This window comes from Carex rostrata, chromosome 3 (assembly GCF_964058835.1).
Source record: "Carex rostrata chromosome 3, lpCarRost1.2, whole genome shotgun sequence".
Classification (NCBI taxonomy): Eukaryota; Viridiplantae; Streptophyta; class Magnoliopsida; order Poales; family Cyperaceae; genus Carex; species Carex rostrata.
Window position 1 is genome coordinate 9193737 of NC_135920.1, and position 15732 is coordinate 9209468.

Genomic DNA, 15732 nt, shown 5'->3' on the forward strand with positions numbered 1-15732 from the left:
ATTAATGCCATATGTTTTGAGCCGATGACAGTGTATACACCTTTCATATCTGGTCGATAAGCATCGGTTCGGAACCAGATGGCATAATGCGGTTGCAACCAATATAAAAGTATTTTTTGTAGTAGTGATTATAAGGATGAAATTTTTTTATGATTTATTTTCATTGTCTGTTTGACTTTCATAATTCAAAAGTCTGATTCTACTCAGATATATATGTATTTTTTCAATTTCTTTTTGTATTTGTATCTTATATAATTTATAAATATACTATGAAGAGGGTTCTAATACCTCATATTTTTCTTACCTCATCATGTTTCGCATTTTATATTTCGTTTCCAAAGTTCAAATTATCAATCTGAACCACTCAACATGATATTTATACTAAAATATATTTAGAGACAAAATTTCATAATTTTTGAAAAAAAATTACTATTTTTTTAGGTAGGTACAAAATCATTGTTTTTGACAAAAACATTGATTTTGTAAGTATCTTAAAAAATAGTAAAAATCCAAAAAATAAAAAATTCTATCCCCAATTGTCGACAATTCAAATTTTGTAAATGAAATATATAAAATATAAGGTATAAAGATATGAATTATTGAAATCCTCGTTATATACTACATAAATCCGTAAATAAGTTATATGTATGTATTCACTTTATAGCCGTAAAATGATATAGATAAATATAGATAAAGATTTAGTTTTGAATTGCCAAAATTATCGCAACTATCAAAATCAATGTTGTAAACAACGGTATGTAATCGTCGGATGAACGGAGTACTACCAGACGATTAATCAGTATGTGTCCGATTAATCATAATTATGCAGACAGTTTAATATTTTTTTTATTAAATTTATGTGTGTGTGTGTCTCTATATATATATATAATATATATATATATATATATATAAGGTCCGGCTAATTTGCTGCCAGTAGCATTTTAGCCGGAGGTGCTGCCACTGTTTTTTCTATTTTTTGATGTTCAAACAACAAATCTAAACTGTTAGATGTTTAATCTATATTATAATCTACTTGGAGACCAAATTTTATATTTTTTGGAATTTTTTTACTATTGATTAAGCTGGTTTGAAAACTGCTGATTTCAATGTTGCAGAAATTTACTGAAATCAGCGGTTTTCAAACCAGCTTAATAAATAGTAAAAAAATTCCAAAAAAATGTAAAATTTGGTCTCCAAGTAGATTATAATATAGATTAAACATCTAACGGTTTAGATTTGTTGTTTGAACATCAAAAAATAGAAAAAACAGTGGCAGCACCTCCGGCTAAAATGCTGCCGGCAGCAAATTAGCCGGACCCTATATATATATTATGCACCATTCAGATCAAGTGATTTTCTACATATCTAAAAAAATAGTAAAAGAATTCTAAAAAATATAAAATTTGGTTTGCAAGTAAATATCCATATGGAGAACATGTTGAATGGTTCGGATCGACCGTTAGGATTTTGAAAACTCAAATATTAAGCCATTGCACGGAGGGTTTCTATGCTATGCGTAGCACCGTAGCCAACTCCATAAATCAGAAGCCACTGTTAGATCAGCGATTTTCAAAGTGGCTTAATAAATAGTAAAAAATTCAGAAAAATATAAAATTTGGTCTCCAAGCACATATTAATATGGAGAACAAGATGAACGGTTCATATCGATTTTTTTATTTTAAAATTTCAAATTTGGACCGGTAGCACTTCGGCCCATATGCTATCGAAAGTATATTAGTCACTATCTCTCTATATATATATATATATAGAGAGAGAGAGAGAGAGAGAGAGAGAGAGAGAGGAGGGATCAAGTTACAATAATTTTTGAGTTACAACAACTATTTTCTACATTTTCAAAGTCCAAATCGTTGATCCAAACCGTTAAATGTGATCTCTACAATAAAATGTGCTTGGAGATCAAATTTTACATTTTTTGGAACTTTTTTACTATTTATTAAGATAGGTACAAAATTCAATGGTCTGAATTGAGAAAGTGTTGTCAAGATCAAAAAGATAATCAAATATCAAGGATCCCCACCGTTTTAATTACAAGTGCATATTTTTTAATATATGATAATTATCTACATTCCTGAAACTCTTAGAGTTTCTAATCTGATGTAGCAGTTTTTAAACCAGTTTCAGAGATGCAGATGAGTTTCTTATTTAGCAACTTTGCTCCAAAGTTTCTTAATAAGAAACCGTTTATAAACTCTGACGTGGCCAAATAATTCGCTGAAATTCTTTTCTCTAGTAATTTATTTGCTTATGTGGCGATTAAGAAACTCTAATTTTAGTTTCAGGGATGTGGGGATTTAGAAACTTTCAGAGACAATTTCTAAAAATTAGTTAACAGTTATTTAGAAACTCCAAGAGTTTCAGGGATGTAGATGCTCTTACAACATATATGAATCTATATCTCTCAATTATTCACTCCTTATCTGAATTCGTATCAGTATTTGCTTCTTATTTTGTCTTATATTATTTTCTTATAATTTTTATAATTAATATCTAAATATATAACATCTTACAAGGTTTAGATTACATTATGTGAGACTCATGTATATTGAATCAAGACAACCCTTAGTCCTTATAAAGGGCTCTTGCTCGGTTATAATACAAAGAATTAAGAAAATAACACTTATATTTTTTTTGTTTATGAGTTGAGAGTCCCTTATATTTATTATTATATAATTTTCTCTGGTATTCTGCCTCTTGCTATTAGTAATGAGCCGATAACTCATCTAATAATTAATTATGTCTTGAAAATTTCTTGTAAATATTAAATAGTTAAATAATTTTATCTTTAATCTTTACTAAAAAAAATAATTAATTCGACTAGGTACAAGCAATTTGGTAATGTTAAAGTAGAAAGTCACCATCAAGAAATTCTAAATTAGTCACTACAATTTGCTTTAAAGTTTTTTGCTCGGACTTCCGAAATTATTATTATTATTATTATTATTTTTATGAGAAACCCGTAGGCCTTTCCGAAATTATTGTCAACAAAAACAGCTGATAGAGGAGAGTGCAGCCTGCTTAGCTATTAGTACCAAAAACAGAACGCCTATTCCCCCCCCCCCCCCCCCCCCCCCCCCCCCCCCCCGCACACAAAAATTTTTTTTAAAAGAAAAATCTACAGAAGCACACGCGTGCACACAGACATGCATAGCGAGAAAGAGTTAACATGCGGATCAACATACGGATCAAACAAGAGGAATAGGAGTAGAATGGGATGAGTCATGAGAGGCATAATCAAGAGAGCATCTGCGAACTATTGCTTAATTTGTTGGTATTATAAAGATATGGATATGGTTCCTCTAGGGCCATCGGCCAATTCCTGATTGGGTGCCACAAAAGTGCATCCCCCCTAGTGCGATTTATGGTGAGAGAGAGAGAGAGAGAGAGATCCATAGAATTAGGGTTTCCAGAGTAGGTATGCAGAGACCCATGCTTTACATTGTACGAACTAGCACCCAACTCTTGACCCGTAATAGTAATTAGTTTAATATGCAAGCTCGTTGCTTTCAATTCGATCGCACAAATTGTTTTGCAGGTACTGAACTCTTCTAAAAAAATAAAAATAAAAAGTACAGAATCAAATAATTGATATATCTTGCCGCTCAGATAAATTTGAATGATTGACTGAGATGGATCTATAAATTGAATGCGTATCCTCTGCATTAGCTCAAAAAAAAATCTTTTGAGTTAATGAATCTCAACTATCTAATTTTAAATGGAGTCAATTCAGTCACTGCATATGATACGGAGTTCTTTAATATTACTGCGGATCTTAAAACAGATCGAATAGTTAAGATTTATTAACTCAAAAGATTCTCTTTTGAGTTAATGCACAGGATACGAATTCCTATAGATTAATTAGACAAAAAAAATTTGCAATTAAAATAAATTGTGAAAATGAACTCTAAAATCTTTACATCAACTCTAAAGTCAAAGCTTCATTTTATTTTCCGTTATATAGTTTATCTACTCATTTTTTTTTTGAAAGAGTGATCAAAAGAGAAAAAAAGGAAATAGGAGGTAGCGACAGAATGAGTCCAATAAGGAGGCGATTTGAAAACAGATAACAACAATTTAACAAAAAACTCAAAAAAATAAGAACTAGTCTTTGGTCTAACGACAAAGACACATAGTCTTTATGTGAGAGGTTATAGGTTCGAAATTCAGATGTGAAAATCCTTTGTTATAATAACAAGGGTATTAGATAATTTGGTAGTTTGACCTCCAACTTTACTAAAAAAAAATCCCAAAAAACACCAAAAAATGAAATGGTGAATCTGTGATTGATCTCCATTCTCCATTAATGGAGTCTTTCGAATAACTCTTGAGGACAAAAACAATACTATTGCTAGTTCACTAATGGCGTCTAATCGATTTGGGCCATTGGCGGAGCTTGAACCATCTCTCTGGGCATTATCTCACGTTGTGGTAACGATCGTGGAGAAGATCCAGCAGCCCTATCAACAATCGTACAACGTCACTGGACGATCTTTCTTGTGACAATCAAATTCTCAAGGAGAGCAATAGTGTAGATTCGATCGAACTGAGCTTGTGAGGTCCAAAATGGAGAAACTTAGGCAACTATCCCTTTGTTTCAGATGCGACGATTGCGGTCATCGCGCGTCGGATTGTTGTAATGATGTCTTGTGCTATGCTTGTAATAGGTTAGGTCATCGGTCGTCACGATGTTGTGTGGTGATTGATGTGAAGCCACCTCTGATTGACGATCTGACAGTGCAGCCATCTCCGACCGACAATCTGACAGTGCAGCCATCTCCGACCGACAATCTGACAGTGAAGCCACATCCAACCGACGATCTGACAACAAGGCCACAACTGCTCACACCCTCTGACAATGAACACAGATCAACCAAAAAGTCCATACCAGTTTACTACGATGTATCAGTCATATATTCAATCAAGAGATTGAAGATAGAGTTAAGAGAGATAAAGCAAGAGTTGGTGCTGATGAAAGCCATGGCAGGTATCAACATTGCATTAGGGACGTCTGATTCTGATGGAGGGAAATCTACTACATCCATAGCAACTATTGTAACCTCACATGGAGCGTCTATTGTTACCAAATCAGCCAAACACACCACAACTACAAGAGATTTATGTACCAGTAACTCTAGTGGATCAAGATTCTTGGATAAGTCATATTCCTCGAGCTAAAATCAAGAAGGCCAAATTTGTCTCCATAGAGCTGAACAAAGTGACTCTTAGTAGAGAGAAAATAAGTGTCCAATTCAAACGGGTAGCAACCAAAGAAACTAAGAGAGAAGAGATGAGAGGTAACACCGATACCAATATTGTGGGTTAGCTATTTTCTGAGTTTTACTTTTTGTTGAGAAGGTGAAATGGATTATTGTATACTATGGTTAGATGTGAGTTAGAAATGATATACATTAATTTAGTCAAGTTCTTTATTGAATGGGTAGGATTTGTGTTGTTGGTACATATAAGAGTTAGGTGAAATAGAGATGTCTAGTATTGAGGAAGCATTTTTTTTTCTCTTTTATATACTGTTGTAAGTAAATGTTTCAGTCAATGAAATGGACATTTTTTCTTTTTTTATCAAAAAAAAAACTACTTATTTTTGCCTTCTTCCATATCTTAAAAATTACGAAATCTAAATTCTGAGATTAGTTTGTGATTTATTCTACAAATATTTAAAGTCTTAGAATCTGTTTAGCACATCCAAATTCACACTATATAGTACTCCCTAGTAATGATGCTATATATGCTGTTAAAGTACCAAAATTCGTTTATTATGTAGGCTAAAAAGCTAAAAATAAGTCACATTTAAACTTTTTCATAATATATATTATAGTTTGCTTATTTTAATGTAATTTAAATCAATTTAATAAATGTCGGGAGTTTAAAAAAAATTGCCATATTAATTTAATTTGATTAAATACTCCACTTTGCATCAATACATTATTGCATACGCTCTATCTAGAGCAATCAATTTGCGCTATATATAATTTGGCTCATGCAATTTATATAATCTTCGTTAAATACCAAATGAAAAAAAAATAGTAAGCAACTGGCAGCCTCTTCCATTGATTCTCACAAGAAAAAAATAGTGAAAGTTCCTAAAGTTTTACAAAATCAAAATTAGACAAATTATATGGACTATATGACTAATTTGTTGATTTTTTTATAAAGCCTTAAAGCATATTTATTCATTGGGTAGAGCAAGAATATGTTATACGGTGAGGTAAATTTTTGGGAAATTTTTCTATTGAAATAATTTAAGGTTTAAAAAAATTAAAACATAATTTTAACTCAAAAATTCTAAAAATTAAGTAATTTGTGTAATATAATTGGATTAAATAAAATAAATGAATTATGTTTGAGATAAACCTTAATTATATTTTGGTACGCCGAGCTATATCAAGTCGCATTTGCCCTGAGATAGAACGTGACGGCATTCTCAATGAAGAATTAGTAGTTGTCCATCTTCTAGATTTAACCCGAAGCATATGTTTCGAATTCCTCTTCGACAACAAGAATATGATTTGGATGGCAACTAATTTTACAAAAGCTAGTACAGTAAGTCAAACATCTCACTATATAAGATATAAGATAATAAAGTAACTTGTGGGAAATTAATTAGTTGAAATGAAAATATAATGAAGAAAAAAAAATCTTAACAGTAGTGCTGTTTCTTTCTCTCTCTTAATTTGTCGCTACCACCACTGAGTCCCGAACTGACAGGCAGCTTGAAAATGGTCCCTATTAGAAATTGGTCCCAGTCTATCCCCAGCATCTGCAAAATCTAATAGAATTTGGGTCTTCAATGACGTCAGTTCGCAATATGGATGCATGGTAAGAAATACATAATTAATTAGTGATGATGTTGTGCGGAGATATATACAGCATTGAACAAGTACGTAGCTAATCAGAATATATATATCCATTATGTACTTATAATTAAATTTTCCCAAATTTTCGAAATTACTGGGTATGGAGCATCCAGAGCAAACAACTGAAAGATTAATTAGTTGCGAGTAAAAAGGTCCAGGTTATAACCTAACTTGAAAAGCAGATGGGGCCTTGTAGTGGTTGAAAACTTTGAAAGACTGTTAGGGCAGTATTGATCAGGAACTGAGTTGGGTGTTTGCTGGTAGTAGTTTAGGAGTACACAAGAGCAAGGCAAATGATTGCCATTGTTCAGAGGTGACAGTTGTAATAGGGGCTGTTAATACTGTACTGATATGTGATATGTTGGGGCTGAGAACTAAGAGAGAGGATGAGTTGTAATCTGATGTAAAACTGTCTTGTCTTAATTTGCCGACACCTTCAACAAATTTAAAAGGCAACTGTTAAATTTATCCATATACTGCTCATTTTACTAATTTGATGAGCATACAAATGTAAATATCCGCCACTGTTTATTATACGTTATAATTAAGTTTATAATTTTCTATATGCAAGCATATGGGGAATTCTTATCCAAAATAATCCTACTACATAAATAATGCTACGTGCCTACGTACATGTGAAATTTACTAAATTATTTATGATTATTTAAGTACATATTTCTAAGTGTTAATAACATATGCAGTTACAAATGCAAATCTAGCATGTTAAATATACTATACACTTCATTCCATTACATTTCCCTAAAATAATAATACATGCAAGTACAAATTAAAATGTAAATACAATGCATCAAACTTAATTATCCATATATGTTCATATGCATATGTGTGTGTTTATAAACATTTTAATTTGGTAAATTTCCCTACAAATGTATAAATTGTACATATATATCTCAATTTGGTCAATTTATCTACAATATATATAAGAAAGTACATATATAAACAACTATACAAATTCTCGACATTTTTCACTAAAATTTGTACAAATCTTAAACCCTATCTTAATCTCAAATGTAAGTGAAAATTTATGTGACAAATGCGAATCGGAGGGGCAACGGTGGGGCATGTAATCAGAAGATGATATATAGAACCAAACATCTGGTTCTAAAACCTAAGCAGATCCAAAAGACTAATTATTACATTTCCATTTACATCAGAGAAAAAGGTACAGTGGGGCTGATACACAAGCATTTTTTCTCCTTGGCTGTCGCTAATAAATTGGAAGGGGAACTGCAACGAATTGAGAAGAAGGACACTGGAGACTGAGAGTGTCCAAAAGAAAGGACACGAGGATACTCCAAATTAAGTCATGACTTTCTTAGTTTTTGTAATTTCCAAGGCCAGCTTCTGACTTTCTTAGGACGTGTTCCGCATGCCACTTTTCCCGTGGAAAAAAAAAATTTACTCAGAGTGAAATTTTTTTTCTCCACGCGAACAGTGTTTCAGCCATTCAAATTGAACTCGAATCCAAACTCATTCCCATTTCCGCCTGGCAACCGAACACATCCTAAATTTCGAAGGAGAATTTCATATATATCACTCAAAAACTGCGAGATTACATATTTACCATCTAATTTTTTGAAATTACATATTTACTATCTAAAAACCTAATAATTCACATATTTACCCAATACAACTTAAGTATATATCAAATACACCCAAAACTCATATTAATTATATTTAATTTTCTTAAAACTATAATTTATCAAATATTACCTTAGCACTCTCTCTTTCTTTCCTTAAAACCGATCCCATTTATACCAACTATAAAAAGTTAAAAACAAATATTCTAAACTGAGCCAATAACAAAAACAAATTCTCAAACACATTTACTACTTTGATAACTGGTTGCGATACCAGTGTTGAATTCAGTACGAGTTGTTTTGTTAGAAAGTTGGAGCAATTATCTTGTTTTTAGACGTTCAAGTTAAGGCTGAAATTCTAATATCCGAGTCTGCTACCCTCTTCTCTCCGAGTTTCAGTGGGAGAAATGAGATAAGGAGAGAATTGTCCAAAAAAGTGGAAGGAAAATCTGTACGCAAAAGAGGAAGGGATGAAAAAAGAGAAGAGACTAAATAACTTATTAATTATATTTTATATAATTTTATACTTAATTAATCTCATTTTTTGATTAATTGCATAAATATGTGAACTATTAGATTTTTAGATGATAAATATGTAATTACATAAATTTGAATGATAAATACGTAATTTCACAGTTTTTGAGTGATATATATGAAATTCTCCCTTTTAAATTAGACGTTTCATAATTGAGGAACATACAACGAGAGGGAAGATGAGACTTCCTTGTAGTAAGCTTTTGTTACTAAATTGTATTCAACTGAATAGAAAGGGTTTACAGCAAAATTAAGAGAAAAAAAATACTAGCTGTGTTGTCCATACTCCATAGCCGTCATTCTATTTGCTGTGTCAATTAATTAGTCACCAAATCCGACCTATTGGTTCTTCAGATCGCACAATGTCTCTCCTTGCTTGACTTTGACAGATCAATGTCCCCCATTGAACTCATACCAGAAAGAAAAGATAAAAACTTTGATCAAAGAACCCCTTTCATAAAAGAAAAAAATGATGACCCGTCTGATTTTCAAACCCTAGAAAGAGCTTTTACGAAAACCCTAAACACAAATTGCAGCCACGCCCCAAATTGAAGTTTCTCTTTTTTTTTTTCAATTAAGAATAAAGATCCAGCTGATCATTAATGGTAGCTCAACCATTAAATCTCTCCTAATAAGAGGGAAAGAGGAAAAGTAAATACTAAAATATGAGATGTAGTTTTACCTAGAGAAAGGGAGAACAGGGAGCAGAAGGTAGATCCTGAGATCGATGCTTGTATAGTCCTGGAAAAAAAAAGAGAAATGAAGATCCAAATGAAGGGGCTAGGAGGAGACCAGGAGCATAGCTAAAGAATTCAAGTTTTTTTTAAAAGCTTGTTTTTTGCTACAGAGAGGTGGGAGTTCAGAGATAGACACGGATATGAGCCATTATTTGTTTGTTGTACGAACATTAGGTATAGAAGACTAGAACAGTAGAACTGCATTATTTATTATTTTACAAACTTATTTGATTTAAATTTAAATTAAAATTTTTGAAGTCCTCAGTAAGATAAGTTTTTGAAATAATTTCTTGCAAAAACTGTGAACAAGCATATTCCAATTCTCAGGGCAAGATTCAAAATAATTATATTACTAGATTTGAAGTTGTAAACTTTTTATTTGCTTTTTTTTTCTCGAGTATAATAGGATTCCTTTCCTGCAATTTAAGTCTGAAAAAAACAAATTTCAAATTTTACGTGTGAATCATCATTTTAACCTACAACAGGTATATTATATCACATTAATCAAGAGCGGAGCTATGGAGGCCAAATGTGAATGTGGTCAGTCATATAAAGTTGTTATGCTACGAATAGGGTCAATTTTGCAGTAATTATAATATTTTACACTAAGCTATATAGAAAATCCTATACAAGTACATAAATTTTGTAAATAAATAGGGGCTAATTGATCCTATTCCTTGAACTTCCTTTCGTCCCTGGCATTAGGGGTGCAAACGGATCAAATGCAGATCAAATGCAGATCAGATACAGGTCGGATATGGATTGGATAGTGGTAAAACCATATATGTATCCATTTTTATTTTCCGGATACAGATATAGATCGAATATTAGACGGATACGGATACAGATATTCGCCTTTTATAACAGTGAATAACATATTTTTTTTCATAATACATATTAAATTATATAATATATATCTATTATTTAAATACGGATAATTAAAATTTAAAACTATATCTGTATCTGTATCCGCACGGATATTCAGATATCAAATATCCGTATTAAATTTCGGACGAATACGGTCGGATAATATTCAACCCGTTTGCATCCCTATCTGGCATGCATTAAGGCCATGTTCAAATGCGTGGAATTACATAAGATTTTTGCTAGTAACATTCTTAATTGATATATTTGATTATTGTATAACAAATTTACGAACAAAAGCCTTGTTATGAAATAATAATTGACAAGTATTGTTATGTTATTATTTAATCCACTTTATCTATACATCAATAATTAATAATATGAATAATTGTATTGAAGTTAAGCATTTTTTATAGGAAAATAAAATTTTCACAATTATTTTTATAGTACAATCGAACATTCATTTCAGTACATTTTTGTAACCATTTATGTATATCTATGGGTCTGGGTTCTCGTAAATAAATTTACTTGCTTAGATCGAACAATTAATCAAGACATGCGCAAAGTATGATCTTACTTTTCTTAGAATGAATAGAAACATAAATATATATACCTATTCGTGTAGAAGTGAGAAATAATTAAATTTACTTGCTGCAAAATGCTGCGTGAAAAAACCTTATGTATACTACACGAAACGTTATAAATCTTAGCAACATAACATAAAACTGATCCAGGCAGGCGAAGCGGGGAGGGAAGGTGGAGGGAATAAGATCGAAAAGAGGGAGGGAGGGAGAGAGAGAGAGAGAGTTTTGGTCAAAGCGATGAGGTGTAAAAAGAAAAGAAGCCTATGGATAGCGGTAAAATATAATTGTCCTGGTAGCACACGCGTAGACATTAGATTGCTATGCAGTCGTACGGATCTGACTTACATACTGCTCATGCATAGTGACGCGAGAAAGATAACAGGAGAGATGCTTTTGTCTAGTTCATCAACCCTAATCCTACACATGTAAGTATGCAAGCCTGCACTCTCTCTATCTGATCTCTTTCTCGCACATCCCCACAAAGTTGCGAACTCTGTTGGTTACTTTTTTTCCTACAGTAGTAACTATTTACTTTACATTTCATCATCGCATGTGGCCATCTGAAAATGGTGGGCCTCTAACGGCTGAATAACTACTTAGCATTATCTCTTCAAAAAGAATATTAATATTAATTAATAACTGACTTAGAAACACCAAAACTTCAACGATTTTCAAGTACCTAGATCCTCTGTGACGCCATATGATGTGTTCAATTAAAAATATTATAGAAGTGCTTCTTTATTTCTCAAATTCTTATGTAGCTCTTTTTCTTTTTCTTTTTGATGAAGAAATTGTTATATTGCTATTACCATGTAGTATCTTTTTTGAAGGTTGGTGGGGAAGTTTGCCACCAACAATATATTAATAAAAAAAAGTATATTTACATATATAACAGAACTCCACACTCAACCGCTAAATGCTACTTCTACCGAGCATAAATTGCAGCTAGCAAATTACAAAAATCAATAACAAAATAAATGGATCTAAACATTGTTAATCCACATAAATATGTCCAAAGCTGTATCATTTATTAATAAAGACACCGGTCACCTTTTATTTGAGTATTACCACGTAGTATCAAATAACAAGTGTTATTCCTTTAAATGGAAAGGTACCCAACAAGATAATACATGCATGAGGGAAATTAAATAAGAAGATCGTATTAAATTTAACAAATTTATTGCATACATTATAAGTAACGTAATATTAATTATCTTATATAGTTGACTAGGAAATTGTAACTTGCTACGTATTATTAGCATTTATTTTTCAAATAGTAACTTTTCACATAACTTTTATAATGTGATATATCCTGGCCCTATTCAGCCATTCATTGTTTCCGTGGAAAAAGAAAAATTCATTTAGAGTGATTTTCTTTTTTCACGCGCATAATATTTTGACATTCGAATTGGATCCGTTTCCATTCCCATCTGGCAGCCAAACAGGGCTTTATATAAAACTTCAAAATACAATAACTTGCATAGCACTTTCGCTCTAAGAACCATTGCTATCTAGCTAGCTAGCTACAGCAGATCAAGAAAGCATAGGTGATCTTATTTGTATAAACCAGATTACCAGACAAGAATTTATTCTTACCAAAATAGTACTATAGTAACATTATTAGCTCCTGTTAGCTAATAAATACACGCCTCAAGGTTCCAGCCCCCATTGTACAAGCTAGTAATTATTAGCTATGCAGACCTCCCTCCTTTCTCTTTCACCCTCTCTCTTTCTCTCAAAAGCCACCAAATCCTCGTCTCTTCGTCCCCATATCCGAATGGATTTCTCTTGATTTGTAATAGAAGTTTTCTCACATCAAAGAGAAAAGTGAGATTATACTCGGTGTTATACCTAGCGAGACTGATCAGGGAGAACTGATCCATGTGATTTCTCTCTCTCGTGTAAGGTTATAGTGGTCGGCCACATTCCGTACACCTCAACCATATATCCTCTCTAAAGACCAAACAAACCCATCCAACTAGAAGGGATCAATGTTACCTATACCAGACTCTCTCTTGGAGAGGTCTTTCTATTCCCAGCTAGAAATCAACTCCCCTTCATCTTCAAATCCAACAACACAACCTGATTTCCCCTTCTCTTATCCTTCCCCTACATTACTCTTGGAGGCTTTTCAGCCACCACCACCAGGCCTACCAATTAACAGTCAGATCAACAGCACCACCAATTTGGAGTCAATCCAAAGAAACCTTAACACTGAGAACACTAACAGTAAAAGAGTAGCGAGAAAAGACCGACATAGCAAAATTAACACAGCAGCGGGATTACGGGACCGACGGATGAGGCTCTCTCTTGATGTGGCACGGAAGTTTTTCGATCTACAAGACATGTTAGGATTTGATAAAGCAAGCAAGACGGTTCAATGGCTTCTTACCAAATCGAAATCTGCCATCAAAGAAATTACTGGAACATCAAGAAGCATGAATTCTGACAATAAAAATGCTAGTTCAGACAATGGTGAGTGGCCAGAATCGGATTGTGAAGATGCATCAACTGTTTCAGATAGCAAGCAGAAGGTGGTGAGCCAAGAAAAAAGGCAAAAGGTGAAGAAATCAAGTGTTAAAGCACCAAGAAAGACTAATGTGCATCAAGCTGTGGACAAGGAGGCAAGGGCCAAAGCAAGGGAAAGAGCAAGAGAGAGGACTATAGAGAAAAATAGACTCCGATGGGTCACCATAGCTTCATCAATTGCAGTTGAAGGGATGGGAGAGGGATCAGGATCACATGGTTACACCAATTATACATCAAGCAATTTGATTAATGAAATAGAAGAGAGATCTTCTTCGTCTGCTAATCATTATAAGCAGGCTGTCATTGAACAGCCACATGTTCAATTCTCAATGGGAAACGAGGAAACTAACATGCCGGTATTTGATTATACTGGACATGAAATTGAAGGTACTAACTACGGTAACTTCTCTATGTACCAAGGGCAGTGGGATATCGAGGGGGCGCATTTTGCTGGCATGCAATACCACTCAAGGCCATGGTAGAGTCTTGAAATTTAATTATGTTTGATAATTAAGTTGCTTATGTTTTACTTTATGAATTTGGTCATGGATTATGAATTGTCAGTTATGTTTGTTTTGAACTTTTAGTTTGGTAATGTAGTCTTTGGTCTAATGTAATATTTGTAATGAGTTTTTTTTTTTTCTGGTTTCACTGCTTCCTTAACCAGATTTTGGTGTTGTTAATATTGAGCCGTTATAGTATGATTATTAAGTAACTAAGTGGTAATTGAAATAGTATGTTATAAAGACAATTATTAACTTGTCTTGATAATGAAAGCAGAACTTTTTAATTGACTTGCTTAAACATCTCGTCATGCAAGCCCTAGGATATTTGCAAGATCTCTTTGAATTGCAACTAGTATATTTTTTATAAAAAATTTACATATTAATAGTTCACTATTATTCTTTTTAGCCACAACATAAGAGTTATAGACTAACGACATTTACTAAACAATATATATGCAGCTGTTGCACTCATCTAATTCTGCCACAACACTAGGGCTTATACCAATTAATTTTGGGAAAGATAATGAAAACTACATGGCATATGATCTTCAAACATTGACTATTGTCTAGACATAAGATAACTTCAATTGCAAGCTATATATATGCTCAAATTATCTCATCATGTATTTCCTTTTATCAATGTTTCTAAATAGTGCGCTATAGCTACACAATAGTGGCGCTAAACCATTTTTGGACCTTAAATGCTACGCTATGGAATAAAAGTGCGTTATTTCAACTGTGACCGCTATAGGGATAATAACAGTCCGCTATCTGCGCTACACACTATAGCGCACACTATGCTACATAAGCTTTTATATAAAGGCTCAAACTGAAAATTAATTTTAAAAATCAATTTTTTCAAGGTCCATAATTAAATTTGATTTTAAATAGGAAAAAAATATATAGTTTATGTCATGATGTTTATGTTATTTTAAATGAAAAAAAGAAAGATAGTTTATGATATTATTAGAAATATTTTAAATAGCAATTTAGACTTTGTGCTAGTTCAATATGAATATTATAATTTGTTAATCAATTTTGTGTTACTTATTGCTCTATGAGATTTTAGATAATGTTGTAGGCTTGGGTGCTATGGATAGCGTGAGGACATCCGTGCTACGGCCTCAAAACATATTGTATAAAATTCAAACTTTGATTTAATAGCTCAATAAATTAGTTATATAATAATCTTGTAGAATACTAATTTTTACTATTTTTTATGATTTATGAAAAATGACAAAAATAGCCTAAAATATTCACAATTTTCTTTTATTTTTAGATTATCTTTCATAAATCATAAAAAATAGTGAAAAAATTCTAAAAATAGTAAAAATAGTATTCTACAAACTTATTATATAACCAATTTATTGAGTTACTTAAATCGAAGTTTGAAGCTTATACGATATGTTTTTGAGGTCATAGCATGGATGTCCTTGTGCTATCCATAGCACCCAAGCCTTACTTTTAGTAGAAATATAAAATATATT

At 32.4% G+C, this 15732-nt stretch overlaps 1 protein-coding gene across 1 annotated transcript; it reads left to right on the top strand.

Annotated features, from left to right (window-relative positions):
* The first annotated feature begins 12919 nt into the window (after positions 1–12919).
* On the top strand, positions 12920–14533 carry LOC144551987 (uncharacterized). The gene has a single exon (XM_078300098.1). It carries the CDS (start codon positions 13202–13204, stop codon positions 14219–14221), a length of 1020 nt encoding a protein of 339 aa, XP_078156224.1. The 5' UTR covers positions 12920–13201; the 3' UTR covers positions 14222–14533.
* The last annotated feature ends 1199 nt before the right edge of the window (positions 14534–15732 follow it).